Source organism: Oryctolagus cuniculus, chromosome 6 (assembly GCF_964237555.1).
Source record: "Oryctolagus cuniculus chromosome 6, mOryCun1.1, whole genome shotgun sequence".
Lineage (NCBI taxonomy): Eukaryota > Metazoa > Chordata > Mammalia > Lagomorpha > Leporidae > Oryctolagus > Oryctolagus cuniculus.
In genome coordinates this window covers 22,307,259-22,324,858 of record NC_091437.1, presented here as the reverse complement: position 1 = coordinate 22,324,858, position 17,600 = coordinate 22,307,259, and the positions used below count along the sequence as shown (strand labels likewise).

At 46.6% G+C, this 17,600-nt stretch overlaps 1 protein-coding gene across 1 annotated transcript; it reads left to right on the top strand.

The window, feature by feature from the left end:
* The first annotated feature begins 446 nt into the window (after positions 1 to 446).
* On the top strand, positions 447 to 17,276 carry C6H5orf15 (chromosome 6 C5orf15 homolog). The gene is made up of 3 exons (XM_008255005.4): positions 447 to 630; positions 12,272 to 12,783; positions 15,827 to 17,276. The coding sequence occupies exons 1-3, from the start codon at positions 495 to 497 to the stop codon at positions 15,956 to 15,958; spliced, it is 780 nt and encodes a 259-aa protein (XP_008253227.3). The 5' UTR covers positions 447 to 494; the 3' UTR covers positions 15,959 to 17,276.
* The last annotated feature ends 324 nt before the right edge of the window (positions 17,277 to 17,600 follow it).

Here is a 17,600-nt window from a genome sequence, read left to right as displayed (position 1 = left end):
CTCGTGTATCTTAGGCTAGAGTTCCCTCACGGACACGCAGCGCTGGGGAGGGGGCTCTGCTCACTGCTGCATCCTGCACTATGCAAGGAACTAAGGCTTTGTTGGAAATAACACGTGATGGTGGCCGAGGACCCGCAAAGGCGTTCTGACCCCGCCACCCTGGCAGGCTCACTGTTAGCCTCTGGGGACCGGGCAGTTCGCTGAGTCCACATGCAGTCGGAGCTTCTTTTTAAAAAAGCTCAACTCAGTTTCTATTGGCTGTACAATACCCCAAGATGCGGGGGCTCTGAAAGGGGGTCGCTCCCCACCCCGGACCCGCGCCAGCGGCGAGTGGCTCCCTCTTATTCCCCTTCCTTGTTCCCCTTTCCAGCGCCCCGCCCCCGGCTGCGACGTCATCGCTCCGGGACGTCTATTTCTAGGGTCGCGGCGCATGACGCATTTTGACGTCATGACGCAGCGCCTAGCAACAGCGCAGGCTCCCAGCCGGATCCGTTATGGCAGCTGCCGCCGTGGGAAGGATGAGGGGGACCGCGCTAACGAAGCTGCTCCCCAGACCCTGCATCCAGGCCCCCGGGGGGCTGGTGCCGCCGCTCGTCCTGGCGCTCCTGCTTGCATCCGCCGAGTCCAGTGGTAAAGGGGGCGCGGCGGTACGGCGGGCCCGGGGAGGCGGGGAGGGCCCAGGCGCGGGCCGGGCCGCGGGAAAGGGCGTTTCCGAGCGCTCCGAGCCGGAGCGTGGTCGTCGTGGGTCCGAGGAGGGAGCGTGGGGTCTGAAGGAGGCCAAGGTGGCGGGGTGTCCCCGAGCCCGGGCAGCGCGGCTTGGAGACGCGGGGCGCACAGCGTGTGGATGGGCGGGGTGGGAGGAGTGCCTGTCCTGGGGGTCCAGGGGGGCTGCACGAGGGGCTGCCCCGCGGAATAGCGGCGTGGGGCCCCGAGGGTCTTTGAAGTGGCAGGTTAGGACGGTCCAGGGGAAGGGGCGCAGGAGACAGGGCTGAGGGGATGGCCCGGGGTAGGGGGTGTGGCGCCTCCTGAGCGCGAGGCAGGGTGAAGGTGTCCGGAGCGAGCTGGGCGGGGGCCGGCCCCCGTGGCTGGTCTCAGCGGCTCTGAGGTCCGCGAGGTTCTCGTGGTTGGCGCTGGGCTTCTGGGCCCCGGGAGGGCTTAGGAGAAGGGAGGCGTTTGGCAGCCCTTTCGCCGTGCCTTGCGTTAACCAGGACGCCCCTGCCTCGTTTGACCTGACCTGCAGGATTTAACTCAGGAGATTTCTTTTCGTGCCGGTGTTACGGTGTAGATCACGGTAACTGCAAGATTTATGGAGACATTTGGAGATATAGAAACGAAGGCCTGAGGCTTCGTGGGAGACAGTCACTCAGAAGAACTTAGAATGATTAAGCAGTATCGTGTTTCGTAGTTCTGTTTTTCCTTCCAGCCAAGACACAACCCTGCTTTTCTTCCTCAGCATTTTTTTTTTTTTTTTTTTTTTTTTTTTATATTTAGATGAAAAACAGTGCGAGCCGAGGTAGTGTTTTCCTGCTCGCCGGCCGTGGGAGCCTGCCCGGTGTGTGGTCAGGGACGCCCAGGGCAGGGCAGGGCAGGGCAGTCGGATTGCCCTCCCCAAGGTGCCTGCGCGTCTCAGGGAATTAACTAGTTCCCCTCCCCAGAGGGAAACCCCAGCTCTTCTGGCTGCTGAAGTTGCTCAGTAGCATCAGACGCGTGTCCTGGTCGTTCAGACTTCTAGGAAAGAAATGGCAAGCACATCGCCTGCTGGAATGCTGAAAAGCCCATTCAGCGGGATGTATGTCTGCTAGCTAACTTCAGAGACAACTTTTCCCCCTAAGAGATGATTGAACATTTTGTGATACTAAGGTGCCCTTTGTCTCCTTTTTTTAGAGCCCCTAAATAATACCTGTCTATTTTGGGGAATCTTTATCTTTTTAATCAAGTCTCTCTGTATTCCAATTTTAAATGTGTTGCATTCACGTTGTTCTCTACAGCAAGTAAATGAAAGTGAACATACAAGCTTTTCCTTCTTTTTTGTTTTAAAGATTTTATGTATATATTTGAGAGAGAGAGAGAGAGAGAGAGAGAGAGAGGTTTTCCATCCTTTGGTTCACTCCCCACGTGGCTGCAATAGCTGAAACTGAGCTGATCCGAAGCCAGGAGCCAGGAGCTTCTTCCGGGTCTCCTGTGCAGGTGCAGGGGCCTAAGGTCTTGGGTCATCTTCTGCTGCTTTCTCAGGCCACAGCAAAGAGCTGGGTCAGAAGAGGAGCAGCCATATGAATCAGCACCCATATGGGATGCTGGCACTGCAGGCAGATGCGTAACCTACAACACCACTTTTAAAATGTTTTATACAGTGAATGCTCTTTCCAGGAAAGGGAAGTGGCATTAACAGTGCATCCTACTGCTATGCCACAGCGCCGCCCCGTACATGCTTTTCACAGGGGCAGCTTGGTGGCAGTGTAGGGTTTGCAAAGCTGGGGGTAATACAAGTATATTCTGTAAGCCTGCCTGCTGGTGGACTGATTCCTGGATTATCAGCCTTGTAAATTTGAAACAAGTGTAGAAAGTGACCACACTAGGTTTATTTGAGTTTGTTCCATAACAGGTTTCTTAAGATTTCAGTACTGGACTGTGTGTTCTTGTTTGTAAGAATGTTTAAGTTTTATGTTTTTATTTTGATGGAGTCTAAAAAGATGAGCTTAAATGTTTTGGAGCACTAGGTGGCTACCTCCTAACCAGGTTTTGCCGTACCGTTTAAGAAGTGCCTGCTTCTCAGCACTGGCCGTCGTAGGGTTCCCATGTGATGGCCTGCATTTAATGTGCAACACGTTTAACCTGAAGGCACGCTTTCTCATACCCGTGTCTGAGTGAATGCTCAGGCTCCTCTGCATTCTCAGGTTTGAGAAGTGCCAATGTAATTTTATGTTAAGGCAATTTTGAAAATGAGACCAGTAGGAGTGGAGACTTACATTCAGTTTTGGATTGCTAACTTTTAATTAGGGAGATAGTATCGATTAGTGAGGTGTACAACCCAAAGCTTTAGAGTCGAATGTAGCCTATGTGGTTTTTGAAAAAGATTTATCTCTTTATTTACTTGGAAGGCAGAATTACAAGGGAGAGACAGAGACAGGGAGAACTTCTGTCCTCAGGCTTACGCCTCAGATGGCTGCAGTAAGCCGGCGCTTAGCCAGGCTGGGGCCAGGAGTTGTGAGCTTCGTCTGGGTCTCCCATGTGGGTGGCAGGGGCCCAAACACATGGGGCATCTTCTGCTGCTTTTCACAGGCCATTAGCAGAGAGCTGGATCATCAGTGATGCAGCTGGGACATGAACCGATGCCCATATGGGAAGCTTAATGGGAAGCTGGCATTGCAGGCAGTGGGTTTACCCAGCTATGCTGGAATGCCCGTCCCTGAAGTAGTGTGTGTGTGTGTGTGTGTGTGTGTATACATACAACATATATATACACACACACACACATATATATTTTATAGAAGCCCAGCAGTCAATTTTTATAGTGTTTTTTTTTTAAGTGTTGCTTTCAGATTTCTCTTATTTATTTGAAAGTCAGAGTTACAGGGAGAAGTAGACAGAGAGAGAGGTCTTCCATCCGCTGGTTCACTCCCCAAATGGCTGCAACAGCCGGAGCTGAGCTGATCCGAAGCCAGGAACCTGGAACTTCTGGGTCTCCCATGTGGGTGCAGGGGCCCAAGGACTTGAGCCATCCTCTGCTGCTTTCCTAGGCACATTAGCAGGGAGTTGGATCGGAAGTGGAGCAGCCGGGACTTGAACCGGCACCAATAAGGGATGCCGGCACTGCAGGTCAGGGCCTTAACCAACCATGCTACAGCACCGGCCCCAACAGTCAGTTTCATAAAGGCGGACTTGTCACTTCAGTTGTTGGAAATACTCTTCATATTTGGGTCAGTTTCTTTGATTTGAAGGAGAGGAAATCTGGGAGGTTGACCTGCTTTGTGCCAAATGTTTCAGATGAATTTTATTTTCTTGTGTTGTATTTGTGGATTACTTTCAAGTTTGTGCTCCTTGAATGATACTTATTTTGCTCCTACTTGATACTAGATAGAGCAGTTGAAGAATGAATGTGGTGGAGGGATTCCCTAGAAGAATGAGTTGGGGGCTGGTGCTGTGGCACAGTGGATTAAGCCGCTGTCTGCAGCACCAGTGTCCCCTAAAGGTGTCAGTTCGAGTGCCAGCTGCTCCACTTCCTCTCCAGTTCTCTGCTGATGCCCTGGGAAAGCAGCAGAAGGTGGCCCAGTTTCCTGGGCCCTTGATGGAGTCAGCCTGGCTCAGCCCCAGTTGTGGTGGCCGTTTAGGGACTGAACCAACAGAAGATCTCTCTGTCTCTCCCTTTCTCTCTAAATCTGACTTTCAAATAAGTAAACAAATAAATATTTTCTTTTTAATTAATTATTTGAGGGTCATAGTTACAGAGAGAGGAGAAAGAGAGGGAGGGAGAGAGAGAGAGAGATCTTCCATCTGCTGGTTCACTCCCCAGATGGCCATTATGACTGGGCTAGGTCTCCACGGCTTCCTCCAGGTCTCCCATGTGGGTGCAGGGGCCAAAGGACTTGGGCCATCCTCCTCTGCTTTCCCAGGAGCACTAGCAGGGAGCTGGATTGGAAGTGGAGCATCCAGGACTTGAACTGGTGCCTGTATGGGATGCGGACACTGCAGACAGGAGATTAACCCACTGTGCCGCAGCACCAGCCCCCAATAAATAAATCGTAAAAAAAAAAAAAAAAAAGTGGGGTCTTGCCTGTCTGCGATCGCAGGGAAGGGCTTTTCAGGGGCTGCATTTTGGGCAAAGACGCTGCTTGGGGTGGACTGTGAGAATTTGTGGAGAGAGCTGGGTAGAGAGCACACCGAGTGACTACTTACTGCATAGCTGCTTCCTCTGAAGTAGGCAGTGGGTAGAGCAGGTAGGGAGATGAGTAAGAGATCACGGGAGTGAGGTAATGGGGGCCAGAGCACGTAGGATCCTGTAGACTCTTACAAAGGCTTTGAATTCTGAGAGAAGTGGAGAGCCCCTGGAGGGCTTTGAGTGGAATGACATCGTGTGGTTTCAGTTTTTACAGGCCGGCCTGGCTGCTGTGTGGAGTGCAGACAGTAGGGGTTAAGGTGAAGCAGGCAGGTCAGGCGATGGTGGCCTGGACGGGACGGCAGCAGCAGAGGAGTGACAAGCCTTCAAATTCTGCATCGGTTTTGAAGGTAGAGTAACAACAGATGGATGCAGAGTGTTCAGGAAAGAACAAAGCTTTTTTTTTTTTTTTTTTAAAGTGGGATGTAGAAATTAATTATTTTTATTATTATTTTTTTGACAGGCAGAGTGGACAGTGAGAGAGAGAGAGAGACAGAGAGAAAGGTCTTCCTTTGCCGTTGGTTCACCCTCCAATGGCCGCCACGGCTGGCGCGCTGCGGCCGGCGCACCGCGCTGATCCGAAGGCAGGAGCCAGGTGCTTCTCCTGGTCTGCCATGGCGTGCAGGGCCCAAGCACTTGGGCCATCCTCCACTGCACTCCCTGGCCACAGCAGAGAGCTGGCCTGGAAGAGGGGCAACCAGGACAGAATTCGGCACCCCGACCGGGACTAGAACCTGGGGTGCTGGCGCCGCAGGTGGAGGATTAGCCTATTGAGCCGCAGCGCTGGCCTAGAAATCAATTTTTAAGCTTTTTGTTTTGGGATAATTATAGATTTGTTTGCAGTGTTAGGAAATAATGTGGAGCTCCTCTGTGTCCTTTTCCCAGTTTCCCTCAGTCAGAACCAGCAGTAGCATCTTGTAAAACTCTAATGTGAGGGAACTTCAGAACCTTTGGGGAAAATGCGTGTGATGAAGAAACTATGCGTAGATTTCAAAATTTGTTTTTGTACCAAAATAAACTTTTAATTCAGGTTTTCCAGGATTTTTTTGAAGCCCCTGCATACAGTATCACAGCCAGCACATTGCCGTTGATACAGTCACATTCCAGGTGTTTCCGTCACCACAGGGATGTCTGTGTTCCCTTCTGAGGACACCCCCACTTCCTGCCCAACTTCCTCCTGCACTCCTGGCGAGCACTGATTGGTTTTCCAATTAGAATCTCCTGTGGGCCGGCGCCGCGGCTCAATAGGCTAATCCTCCACCTAGCGGTGCTGGCACACCGGGTTCTAGTCCCGGTCGGGGCGCCGGATTCTGTCCTGGTTGCCCCTCTTCCAGGCCAGCTCTCTGCTGTGGCCAGGGAGTGCAGTGGAGGATGGCCCAAGTGCTTGGGCCCTGCACGCCATGGCAGACCAGGAGAAGTACCTGGCTCCTGCCATCGGATCAGTGCGGTGTGCCGGCTGCAGCGCGGCGGCCATTGGAGGGTGAACCAACGGCAAAGGAAGACCTTTCTCTCTGTCTCTCTCTCTCACTGTCCACTCTGCCTGTCAAAAAAAAAAAAATCTCCTGTACATGGAATCATGCAATGTGTGACTTTTGGGGTTGACTTTTCCGCTCAGCACAGTTCTCGGAGATTTGTCCAGGGTATTGTGTGCCAGGGCTTGGTTCCATTCTGTTGCTGAGTAGGATTCTGTGGTGTGGGTGCACCACACCTTATTCATCTGGGAAGGCAGTCTGGTTGTTTCCACCTTTTGGCTATTGTAAATAAAGCTGCTGTAGACATTTGTATGCAGATTTCTGTGTGAGCATAGGTGTCCGTTTTCTCTGGGATAGATGCCCAGGAGTGCAGTTTTGGGTTCTACGGTAGTTGCATATTTAGTTTTTTAAAGGCATTGCCAGCCTGTTTTCTGGAGTGGCTGTCTTGTTTTACATTCTTATCAGCAATATGCATGTGATCCAGTTTTTCTGCATCTTTGCCAACATTTAATGCCTTTTTTATATTTTATTTTAGTCATTCTGATTGGTGTGTAGAAGTCTGAATTGTGGTTTTAAGTTGCATTCCACTCTGGCCAATGACCTTACCACGTGCTCGTTTGCCATCTGTTTGTCATCTTGGGTGGAATGTCACTTCATGTCTTTTGCCCATTTTCTCATTAGATTATTTGTTTTTTTACTTTTGAGTTTTGAGAATTCTTTATATTTCTAGAACTAGTCTTTGTTGGGAGTGATATTTTCCACCATAGAGCAAAAAGTTTCATTTTGAAGATGTCCAGTTTTTTTTCTGTTATATATATTGCTTTTTTTTTCTAAGATTTTATTCAATTATTTGAGAGGCAGAGTTATAGACAGGGAGGGAGAGACAGAGAGAAAGGTCTTCCATCTGCTTGCTCACCCCCCAATGGCTGCAACGGCTGGTGCGGAGCCAATCTGAAGTTAGGAGCCAGGAGCTTCTTCTGCGTCTTCCACATGGGTGCAGGGGCCCAAGCACTTGGGCCATCTTCTACCGTGTTCCCAGGCCATAACATAGAGCTGGATCAAAAGAGGAGCAGCTGGGACTAGAACTGGTGCCTCCATGGGATGCCGGTGCTGCAAGCAGAGGCTTAGCCCACCCCACTGCAGCACCGGCCCCATGCAGATTGCTTTTACTGTCAAGTATAAGAACTTTTTTTGCCTAGCCTTAGGTCAAAGATTTTTTCAGTCTTTTTTTTTTCTGATAGCTTTGTTTTACATTTATATATGCAATCCAGTTTTGGTTAACTTTTGTATAGAATGTAAGACTTCAGTTGGTGTTCATTTGGTTTGTTAATAGGAGGAGTCTTCAGAAATCTCATGGAATGTATACTATGAAAAAATGTGCATAGATATCCAAAATTTTTTGCACCCAAATAAACTTGCCTTTTAATCCCTTTTCCATGAACTTTTGGAAGTACCTGTATATGGTATTTTTTTTTTTTTTAACAAATTGAGATCAAAGTGCACGTAATTTTAAGACAAGATTCATTTATTTAAAATACACACACACACACACAAACAGAAAGTGAGAGAGAGAACAATCTTCTCTCTGCTGGTTCATTCCCCAAATAGCTGCAACAGCTAGGGCTGGGTTAGGCCAAATCCAGGAGCCAGGAACTTGTCTGGGAGTCTCACGTGGGTGGCAGAAACTTGAGCCATCATCCGGCGCTTCCCATGTGCATCAGCAGGGGCCAGGTCAGAACCAGGCTGGGACTCTGCTGTGCTCTCCTCTGGGGTGTGCACATTCCAAACAGTGGCTTAGCCTGTTGTTCCCAGCACCTGCCCCGAATACACCTCACTGTTCATGGTATGTAACTTTTTATGTATTGCTGATTCCTGTTTGCTCGTTTATTAAGAATTTTAGCATCTATATGCATGGGAAATACTGATAGATAGTTTTTCTGTGTGGTCTTTGGTTTGGGTACATGGGTCATACTAGCTTCATAAAATGAATTGGGAAGTGTCTCCTTTTTTATTCTCTTGGACAGACTGTATAATTGGTATTCTTGTTTAAGCATTTGGTAAAATTCTCCCGTGAAACCGTATGAGCTTGGAGATTTATTTCTTCGGAATTTTAAAACCTAAGAGTTCAATTCCCTCAATAGTTAGGTGGCTATTCAGATGATTTATTTCATATCGTGTGAGTTGTGGTAGTTTGTGTTTTCCGAGAAATTTGTGCATTTCATCTGAGTTGTCACATTGAATTTGTAGACTCATTTATGGTATTCCATCATTCTGCAAGGAGGCAGTTGGATTCATGAGTCTAGAGTTTTGATAGTTTGTGGACATTCTAATTCCTTCCTTTTTCTGAGACAAGTTAGGAAGTGATGTCTTCAGTTGAAATTGAGGATATTAGAGACTGTAATGGAATTTTGAGGTCAGGAGAATGTGAATTGAGAAGGGTAAGTGGACTAGGAAAATACATTATCAATGCTAGCATTAAACGTATGATTGAATCTTTGTCATTAATTAAAAAAACATTTATTTGAAAGGCAGAGTTTTAGAGAGAAAGGGAGAGACAGAGAATGATCTTTGATCTGCTGGTTCACTCCCCAAATGGCTGCAGTGGCCAAGGCTGGGCCAGGCTGAAACCAGTAGCCAGGAGTTTTAGCCATATCTCTCACACTTGCTGGCAGGGGCCTATACACTTGACCCATCTTCTGTTTTACCCAGGCCATTAGCAGGGGGCTGGGTTGGAAGTGGGGTAGCCAGAACTCTAACTGGCACCCATATGTGATACAAGTATCTCGGCATCACAGGCAACTGCTTAACCTGCTACCCAACAGTGGTGGCCCCAGAATTAAATTTAAAATGGAATGGAAGCAGTGACATGGTTGTATATTTCTTTCCAGCTGTGTTCAGCTGCTTGGTGCAGAGGAGGAGTATTGAGTTTGATTAAACCAGCATTGACTGTAGCTGAACCAATTGAATGGGCAGAATGAGGGGAAGAGAATTGATGGTGAATGTGAGGGATTATATTGGTGGGCCACAGAACTGAGTCTAGGTAAAGACAGTGTATTAGTCAGGATTTGGTTTTGGTGGTGAGGGTGAAAAGGTGGTAGGCCCAAAAGGTTGAGGGTCTTGATGGATTGAGAATACCAGGGAATGAAGTGGAAGACTAGGTCACATTGGCCAGCAGGATGCATGAAGTGGGATTATGGAAGTGTGATGATAGTCAGTGACTGTGGGAGTCAGTGACTGTGGAAGGAGCGGGCTAATTCATCAGAAGACATGGGTAAGGATTTTCAAGTCAGGGTGGGGGTCCTTGTCTTGGACTCAGGGAGCTCTAAAAAGGGGAGCTGTAACTGTTAAGAACTAGGGACATGACGTTGGAGTTGGTGGATGAAAGTGGATGATGGCTAAAGATAAGAGAATGGAAGTGGGCGGCATCTGGGCAGAGGCATGGGAGCACAGTGTGAAGGCAGCGAGGACGATGGCTCTCTCCCAGACTCGTGTGGCAAATGAGAGGAGAAATGCTCTTCATTCTAGGGACTGCGGGGAAAGTGTGTCCTGCAGGGAGAGCCAGCCTCCATCAGAACAGGGAAGTGAAAGGAGACAGAGAGACACTAGTTGACTGTCCATTCTAGGTTTCATTTCCACCTCTGTTTTACATTCACATGACATTTTATCCCAACACTCAGATGCAGAGAAACAATTCTTTTTATTTCTTTTTAAAGATTTATTTATTTGAAAGGCAGAGCTACAGAGAGGCAGAGGCAAAGAGAGAGAGAGAGGTCTTCCATTCGCTAGTTCACTCCCCAGAAGGCTGCAGCGTTCAGAGCTGAATGTATCCAGAGCCAGGAGCCAGGAGCTTCTTCCGGGTCTTCCACACAGGTGCAGGGGCCCAAGCACTTGGGTCATCTTTTACTGCTTTCCCAGGCCATAGCAGAGAGCTGGATCAGAAGTGCAGCATATGTGGGCACATATGGGATGCTGCCAGCACTGCAGGCAGTGGCTTTACCCACTATGCCAACAGTTCTTTTAAAAGTCAAGATTGGTTAATTGATTCCCAGTTATTTTAACTTTTATTTTAAATGTGTTTTCCTCCACCTTGGCAGAAAATTAAATTTATCAGAGAAATAGTAATTTTTAAATTCCTGAATCATAATGAAGTTGAAGTGATAAATATAAATTTTTTAAAAGATTTATTTTATTTATATGAAAGAGAGTTACAGAGTGAAGGAGGGAGGGAGGGAGGGAGGGAGCAATCGAGCGAGCGAGAGATCTTCCATCCACTGGTTTACTCCCCAAATGGCCACACCCATTGGAGCTGAGCCCATCTGATGCCAGGAGCCAGGAGCTTCTTCCAGGTCTCCCATGTGGGTGCAGGGACCCAAGCACTTGGGCCATCCTCCACCACTTTCCCAGGCACATTAGCAGGGAGCTGGATAGGAAGTGGAACAGCCAGGATACTGGCGCTGCAGGCTGAGGCTTTAATCTGCTGTGCCACAGCACTGGCCTTGTAAAAATTCTTTTCAGAAGTTCCTGTTAAGAGTTTTCTGAAGGATGTACTTTTCTCTGAAGGGAGGAGAGGACTTCCTCTTTGCTTACGGCCCTGACTAAATACAGACAGAGCTTGTGGACTCAAAAGGCTTCCATAGCCTTGGCAGCTCATGACAAGAGCCTCAGGTGATCACTGACTTCATAAATAAGAGTGTCAGTTGTTAAATCAACAACAGGAATCACTGTGCTCTCCATGTAGGACCTCTGTCCTTAATGAGTCCTACTATGAGAATTAACGGTAAAACTTGTCTTCAAACAGTACTTTGTACTTTGTGTGAGTGCAAACTGTTAAAATCTTTACTTAGTATAGAGTTGAATAAATCTTAAAAAAAAGTTTTCTGAGTAATATACTCCATGAAAGTTGTATTTATTTCTCTTCTAGTTTAAAATTTCAGTGAATGCAACTATTGAACCTGTTTCAGGAGTTTTACTAATTTATTAAATTACTCAGTTGAAGTCAGCTATTTGTTTTTTATATATAGGTAGTCAGCTGTGATCCACAAACTAGAGTATTAACATCAACAGAGAGCTGTCTGTTAGGCTGGCACCTTGTGTGCCAGCACCATGCTGTGAGAGCCCTGCAGGGAGTTGATGCAATCTCATACTTAGAAAATCCTTTCGTGTAATTTGATAGATTCAGAAGATCTCAGTGGAGGTGTTTGGACCTCCCAGGACAGTGTTTTCTTGGCTTTAAGGCATGATAGATGTCCTTGAGGTTCTTCAACAGCTCCTCTTTTAGTTTATAGCTGAGAAGGATCATTAAATTCAACAGGTGTTCCCCTGTGGGATCTTCCTCTGTTCATTCTTCTTGGTTTATAGAGTTTCTTATGGAAAAAAGAAACTTTTACTTAAGTAAGTGTTACAGGGTAGGTGATAGCATAGGGAAATAAGAACTTCTCTTTGTGTTACCTACTTTCCAATACCTAGATTGGCTTCCTTGATCCTTAAAATAGTCTAGTTGGCATTGAGCTTCCAAGTTCCAGTTCTGATTCCTATTCTTTGGGATGTTCCCTTTCTTCTTCCTAAGGGTTTGGGGTGGAGTCTGAATGACGATGCCTGCTGTGAAAGTGCAGCCGCAGGGATGGGGCAGGGCTGTGCGTGGAATTGGCCACTGTGACCTACAGTCAGCTACCTCCCTGTGTTCTGGGTTTCAGGCTGTGTAGCACAGTCGGTCCTTTATGCTGCTGAAGTTGTCACTGTCTGGCAAACATTGCTATTTGATGAATAATTGGCTGAGAACTGGAACTGATGGCTAGCTGTGGAGACTTAGTAACTAGTTCTCAAGAGAGAGTTACAGAAATTTAGCAGAGAGAAAAGTACATGGTGAAAATGTAGGTAAGAAGGCATTTAGCTAGGTCTGGAGTGTATTGTTATTCATTTATTTCAGCTGCGTCACAGAACCAACCTGGATCCCTCTCAGATGCTTCTGTTCCGGACCTCCGTGACTCAGCGCCTGGAAACCAAAGCAAGCCTGTTGCCCATGTCAGTACCACGCTGCCCCCCACAACCAGTGCCGAGCAGAGCAGAGGAGCCTCTGCAGCCCCCCGTGCCTCCCCTACCACTTCTCTGTCCCGAGAGGATCCTGAGAGCAATGAGGACCCTCGCATAGAGGACGAGGATCTTCTCACGCTCGACAGTTCACCGCCCACTGCCAGAGGCTCTCCGGACAATGGAGACTACGGGGAGCCAGACTACGACTGGACCACTGGCCCCAGGGACGACGAGGCTGACGAGAGCTTGGAAGAAAACAGGGGTTACATGGAAATTGAACAGTCAGTGAAGTCTTTTAAGACCCCGTCCTCAAATATGGAAGAGGAAGATAGCCATTTCTTTTTCCATCTTATTATCTTCGCTTTTTGTGTCGCTGTTGTTTACGTTACATATCACAATAAGAGGAAGGTAAGTTTGGGGTCTTTCAGTGCCTCCACCTGCTCTTTATTATCTTATAAAAAATATTTATTTGAGAGGCAGGGGGACTTGTACACCTACAGAGAAAGAGGGAGAGAGGGAGAAGGGGAGAGGGGAGGAGAGAGAGAGAGACAGAGAGAGAGAGAGTGAGTGAGTGCCTATTCCCATTTGCTGGTTTATTCTCAAATGCCCGCAGTGGCCAGGGCTGATCCAGGCTGAGACCAAGAGCAGGAACTTAATCCAGGTCTCTCAAGTGGGAGGCAGAGACACAAGCACTTGAACCATCACCTCTGCCTCCTAGGTGTGCATTAGCAGGAAGTTGGAATGGAGAGTGGACCCAGGAATCCCAACAGAGATGCAGGCATCTTAACTGCCAGGCCAAATGCTTGCCCCTCAGTCATGTTTCTTTTTAAAAAGATTTTATTTATTTCTTTGAGAGGCAAAGTTACAGACAGAGAGAAAGGTCTTCCACCTACTGCTTCATTCCCCAAATGGCCCCATTAGCTGGAGCTGGGCCAATCTGAAGCCAGGAACCAGGAGCTTCTTCCTAGTCTCTCATGCGGGCACAGGGGCCCAGCACTTGCGCCATCTTCCACTACTTTCTCAGGCCATAGCAGAGAGCTGGTTTAGAAGAGGAGCAGCCAGGACACAAACTGGCACCATATGGGATGCCAGTGCTACAGTGCCAGCCCCAGTCAGTCATGTTTCTTATCAATGCTTTTGATTCAGGATTTTTCCATTTTTAGCTAGGTTTAAATTAATGGTAAAATATTGAGATGTTTAATAACTTTATAAACCTGTGGTATATTTTAACAACTTTTACAGACAGAAAGTTTGACTATATATACTTCTAAAATATAGTTAATTCAGTGATTTCTTAGTGGGCAAAACCAAAGTCCATTGTTTTTTTTTTTTTTTTGAAAAGCTTATTTTAATTTATTGGAAAGGCAGAATGACAGAAGAAGAGAGAAGAGAGAGATTCAGAGAAAGAGATTGACATCTTCCATCCTCTGGTTTGGACCCCAGATGTCTGCAATAGCTGTTGCTGGGCCAGACTGAAGTCAGGAGCTAGGAATTCCAGCCAGGTCTCCTCTAGGGAAGGCAGGAACTCAAGTACTTGAGCCGTCATCTGCTACCTGCCAGGGCGTTCATTAGCAGGAAGCTGGGACAGAAGCCGAGTAGCTGGGACTTGAACTTGCAGTTGGATACGAGATGTGGGCAGCCAGTCCCAAACCTTAACCCACTGAGCCACAATGCTGACCCCCAAAGCCCGGTGATGTTTTTTTTTCATTAAGGTTTTATTTTTTTTTTTTTTCTTTCTCTTTTTAAAAGATTTATTTATTTATTTGAAAGAGTTACACAGAGAGAGGAGAGGCAGAGAGAAAGAGAGGTCTTTCATCTGCTGGTTCACTCCCCAACTGGCTGCAGTGGCCAGAACTGTGCCGATCCAAAGCCAGGAGCCAGGAGCTTCTTCTGGGTCTTCCACGTGGGTGCAGGGTTCTAAGGACTTGGGCCATCTTCTACTGCTTTCCCAGGCCATAGCAGAGAGCTGGATTGGAAGTGGAGCAGCCGGGACACCAACCGGCTCCCATATGGGATGCCGGTGCTTCAGGCCAGGGCATTAACCCACTGTGCCACAGCGCCGGCCCCGAGGTTTTGTGTTTTAATTTAGTGTTGCTGCTTCAGTGGGAGCACTCATGGAGAAAATGTTCATTTAATCAGTTTGGATTTTAATTAAGCATGAACTTAGAAGATTTTCTAGTAAGTTTTTCTCTGGTTATAAAAGTATTACACTTTTATTTTAGGAAATTCAGAAAACAGGAGAGTTTAGAAGATTGAAAACTACTCCTCAGAACATTATGAACACTTTGGTGTAGCTTTGATCTATAAATAAGAATATATTCATCCAGGGGCCAATGCTGGAGCCCAGTGGGGACCCACGTGGGAGACCCAGAAGAAGCTCCTGGCTCCTGGGTTTGGACCGGCGCAGCTCTGACTGTTGTGGCTGTCTGGGGAGTGAACCAGAGGGTGAAGACCCATCTCTCTTTTTGCCTCTGCTTCTGCCTCTGTAACTCTGCCTTTCAAATAAATATGTAAATCTTTAAAAAAAAATCTTTAAGTGGATTCTATTTCATAGAATTTTGAATCATGCTTTTCTACCTAACAAATCACGAGCGATTTCCATATCATTAATTTTAAAAATTAATATTATTAATATTCTTTAAAACGTGATTGGATAGCTGCATAGTTGATTCAGTTATTTTCCTATTGGATATTGAAATGGTTTCTAATTTTTGGTTCAGAAATGGTATTGTGATGACCATTTCTATGCTGGAATTAGTTTGCTGGATTCTGTGAGGCCAAGGAGTTGTGAATGGGTTATGTAGTGTGCCTGGAGTGTGTAGTCCCAGACTGAGTAGGTTCGTCTTTCACAGTGCGGAAAGGTAGACAGCACAGTCTGTTTTTTAATACTTAGTGGTTGGGAAATCTCAATTCTTGATTTTATTGTAACTTCCTTTGGGATTCCCTGCAAGGTACTCTTATTTGGGGCCTTGCTTTTCTTACCTGAGAAGTGGCAAAACTGGACCCCATCATTTCAAAATGTCTTCCTTCTTTGAGAATCAGTGAATCTAATAATAGAGAATGGTAAACAAACTCTTCTGGTTATTTGTAGTGACTGATCTGGCACTGGCTTTGTGCGTATTTGTAGGTGAGAGGGTTTGGGATGTGTGTGATTTCTCTCCCAGTTCGGCCTTGTCATGAACAACTGACAGATGAGAGCACGCAGGGTCCTGGGCTCTGCCTCACGCTGCTGAGTAACTTAGTCTCTGCAGAGGGAGCTCCGGAACCTCAGTCTTTAATAATTAAAGCACTGCCTAACCTGTGTGCAAGAGGGGAAGCAAAATAGCCTTTTTGTTTTTGATAATCACTTTTTGTTTTTGGGAGCCTGAAAGAGATTTCATTTGTCATAAAAACTTCTGCCATGTCTTCTGTTTTCTTTTTTGTATGTCTCATTAATTTTGCTTTATTCCAGATTTTCCTTCTAGTTCAAAGCAGGAAATGGCGTGACGGCCTTTGTTCCAAAACAGTGGAATACCATCGTCTAGACCAGAATGTTAACGAGGCAATGCCCTCTCTGAAGATTACCAATGATTATATTTTTTAAAGCACTGTGACTTGAGTTTGCTTATTATGTAATTTTATTTGCTCGACTTTTTTATATGATATTGTGTAGATGTTTGCCATAGGAATTGGTACTGAAATGAGAAATGGATCTCTCTTTTCCCTTGGTGCTTTGGAAATTAAATGTCACAAGCGAGGGGTGTATAATTTTTTCCTCACCTGTAGAGCTGAGTTCAGTCAGGTGTTCACAATGTGAGTTAAGCATTCCCTTATATTTATGCTGTTTTTGTTGTTTTAGATTTATTATACTTTTTCTAGAAGTAATGCTACTTGTAAAAGATCCCAGACTTGTAATGGAATTCTAGCGTATCCGGTACTGCTGACTCAGTCACTCTCTGCCATCCAAGTACTAAGTTTTAAGTGCACATATCTTTGTGGCCCCAAACTATAATGGATTAGGACATATGTGATAATGCTTTGCATTTAAGTAACCTTTTTTTCTTTCAAGAAAACTGCTTTGGATATTTTTAGGTAGTTTAACATGATTTAAGATAATGTTGTTCAATCTGACCACATTTTGAGAGAGACCATTAAGTGTGTCTAGAAATTCTGGCATTAGTGACTCTGCAGTTTGCAGTGGATGTAGATGAAGTGTTCCATAGATACCAGCTTTTGGTTTGAATTACTGAATTAAATTCAGAGACAGAAGCTGAGGTAAAAAAGGCAGAACGTGGACTTTGCTTGGCAACTGGTGATAGCATGGGTTCCTTCAAGGTTTCAAGCAGTGGGCAGATACTGAAATTCTATCACATGTGTTCCTGTGTTACTATATGGAAATTGGAATAAACCGTAGGGCTGCTAGCACTTAATATTGTCTCTAACTCTTTGAAATTAAAATTATACTTGAATGAAGTGTTTGTGTACATCAAGGATAAACATGTACCATGACTTTACCCCAATGCTTGTTTTATTTTCTTTCTCCTTTTTTTGGTAACAGCAACTGGGAAATAGTTACTATATTGTAGCCTATCTTTTCATTTAAAAATGATCAATATGTAAATATGTGATTTGAACCACGGTTGACTGACAGGTGTCACCACAACTTTTCAGAAAACGCATCCCCCAGTGTCCATTAAACAAAGCCCAGGTGAGCCGGTGGGCGTGTGTGCTCGGTGTAGCAGTGGTGGCAGCAGGGCCGACGTCCTCCTCCGGGGTGGACGACCTGCTGTCCCGACGAGGAGGAAAGCACAATGGAAACACCGCAACTGTTCTGTTGCAGGAGGGTTTTTCATATCGGAAATTGTATTATTTAATATTTTGAATAAGATTTTAAAAAAATAAATGGCAAAGATATAAATCCATGATTTTCTAAGTGTGCTTCATTCCAGTGGGGACATCTGGATGGTGCCAGGGGCGGGGTGCTGGGTCTGTGAGGGAGCCCACCTGGCCGGCCACGGCTGTCCCCCTCAGCGGTGGGGCTCGCCTCCAGGGTCTCCTAGTCCCAGTCCTCCTCTAGGTCCAGTCTTTAGGTCCAGTTGACTGCTGGGTGTTGAAGGTCCCTGAAAGCTGGGCGGAGGGAGGGGCTCCCTGTGCTCTGGGACGGGGGCTTCTCCAACCTGGAGGAGGGTCCTCCGAAGTGAGCCCAGGTGGCCTGGTTTTCCCAGTGGTGCGTTGTTTGCCCTCCT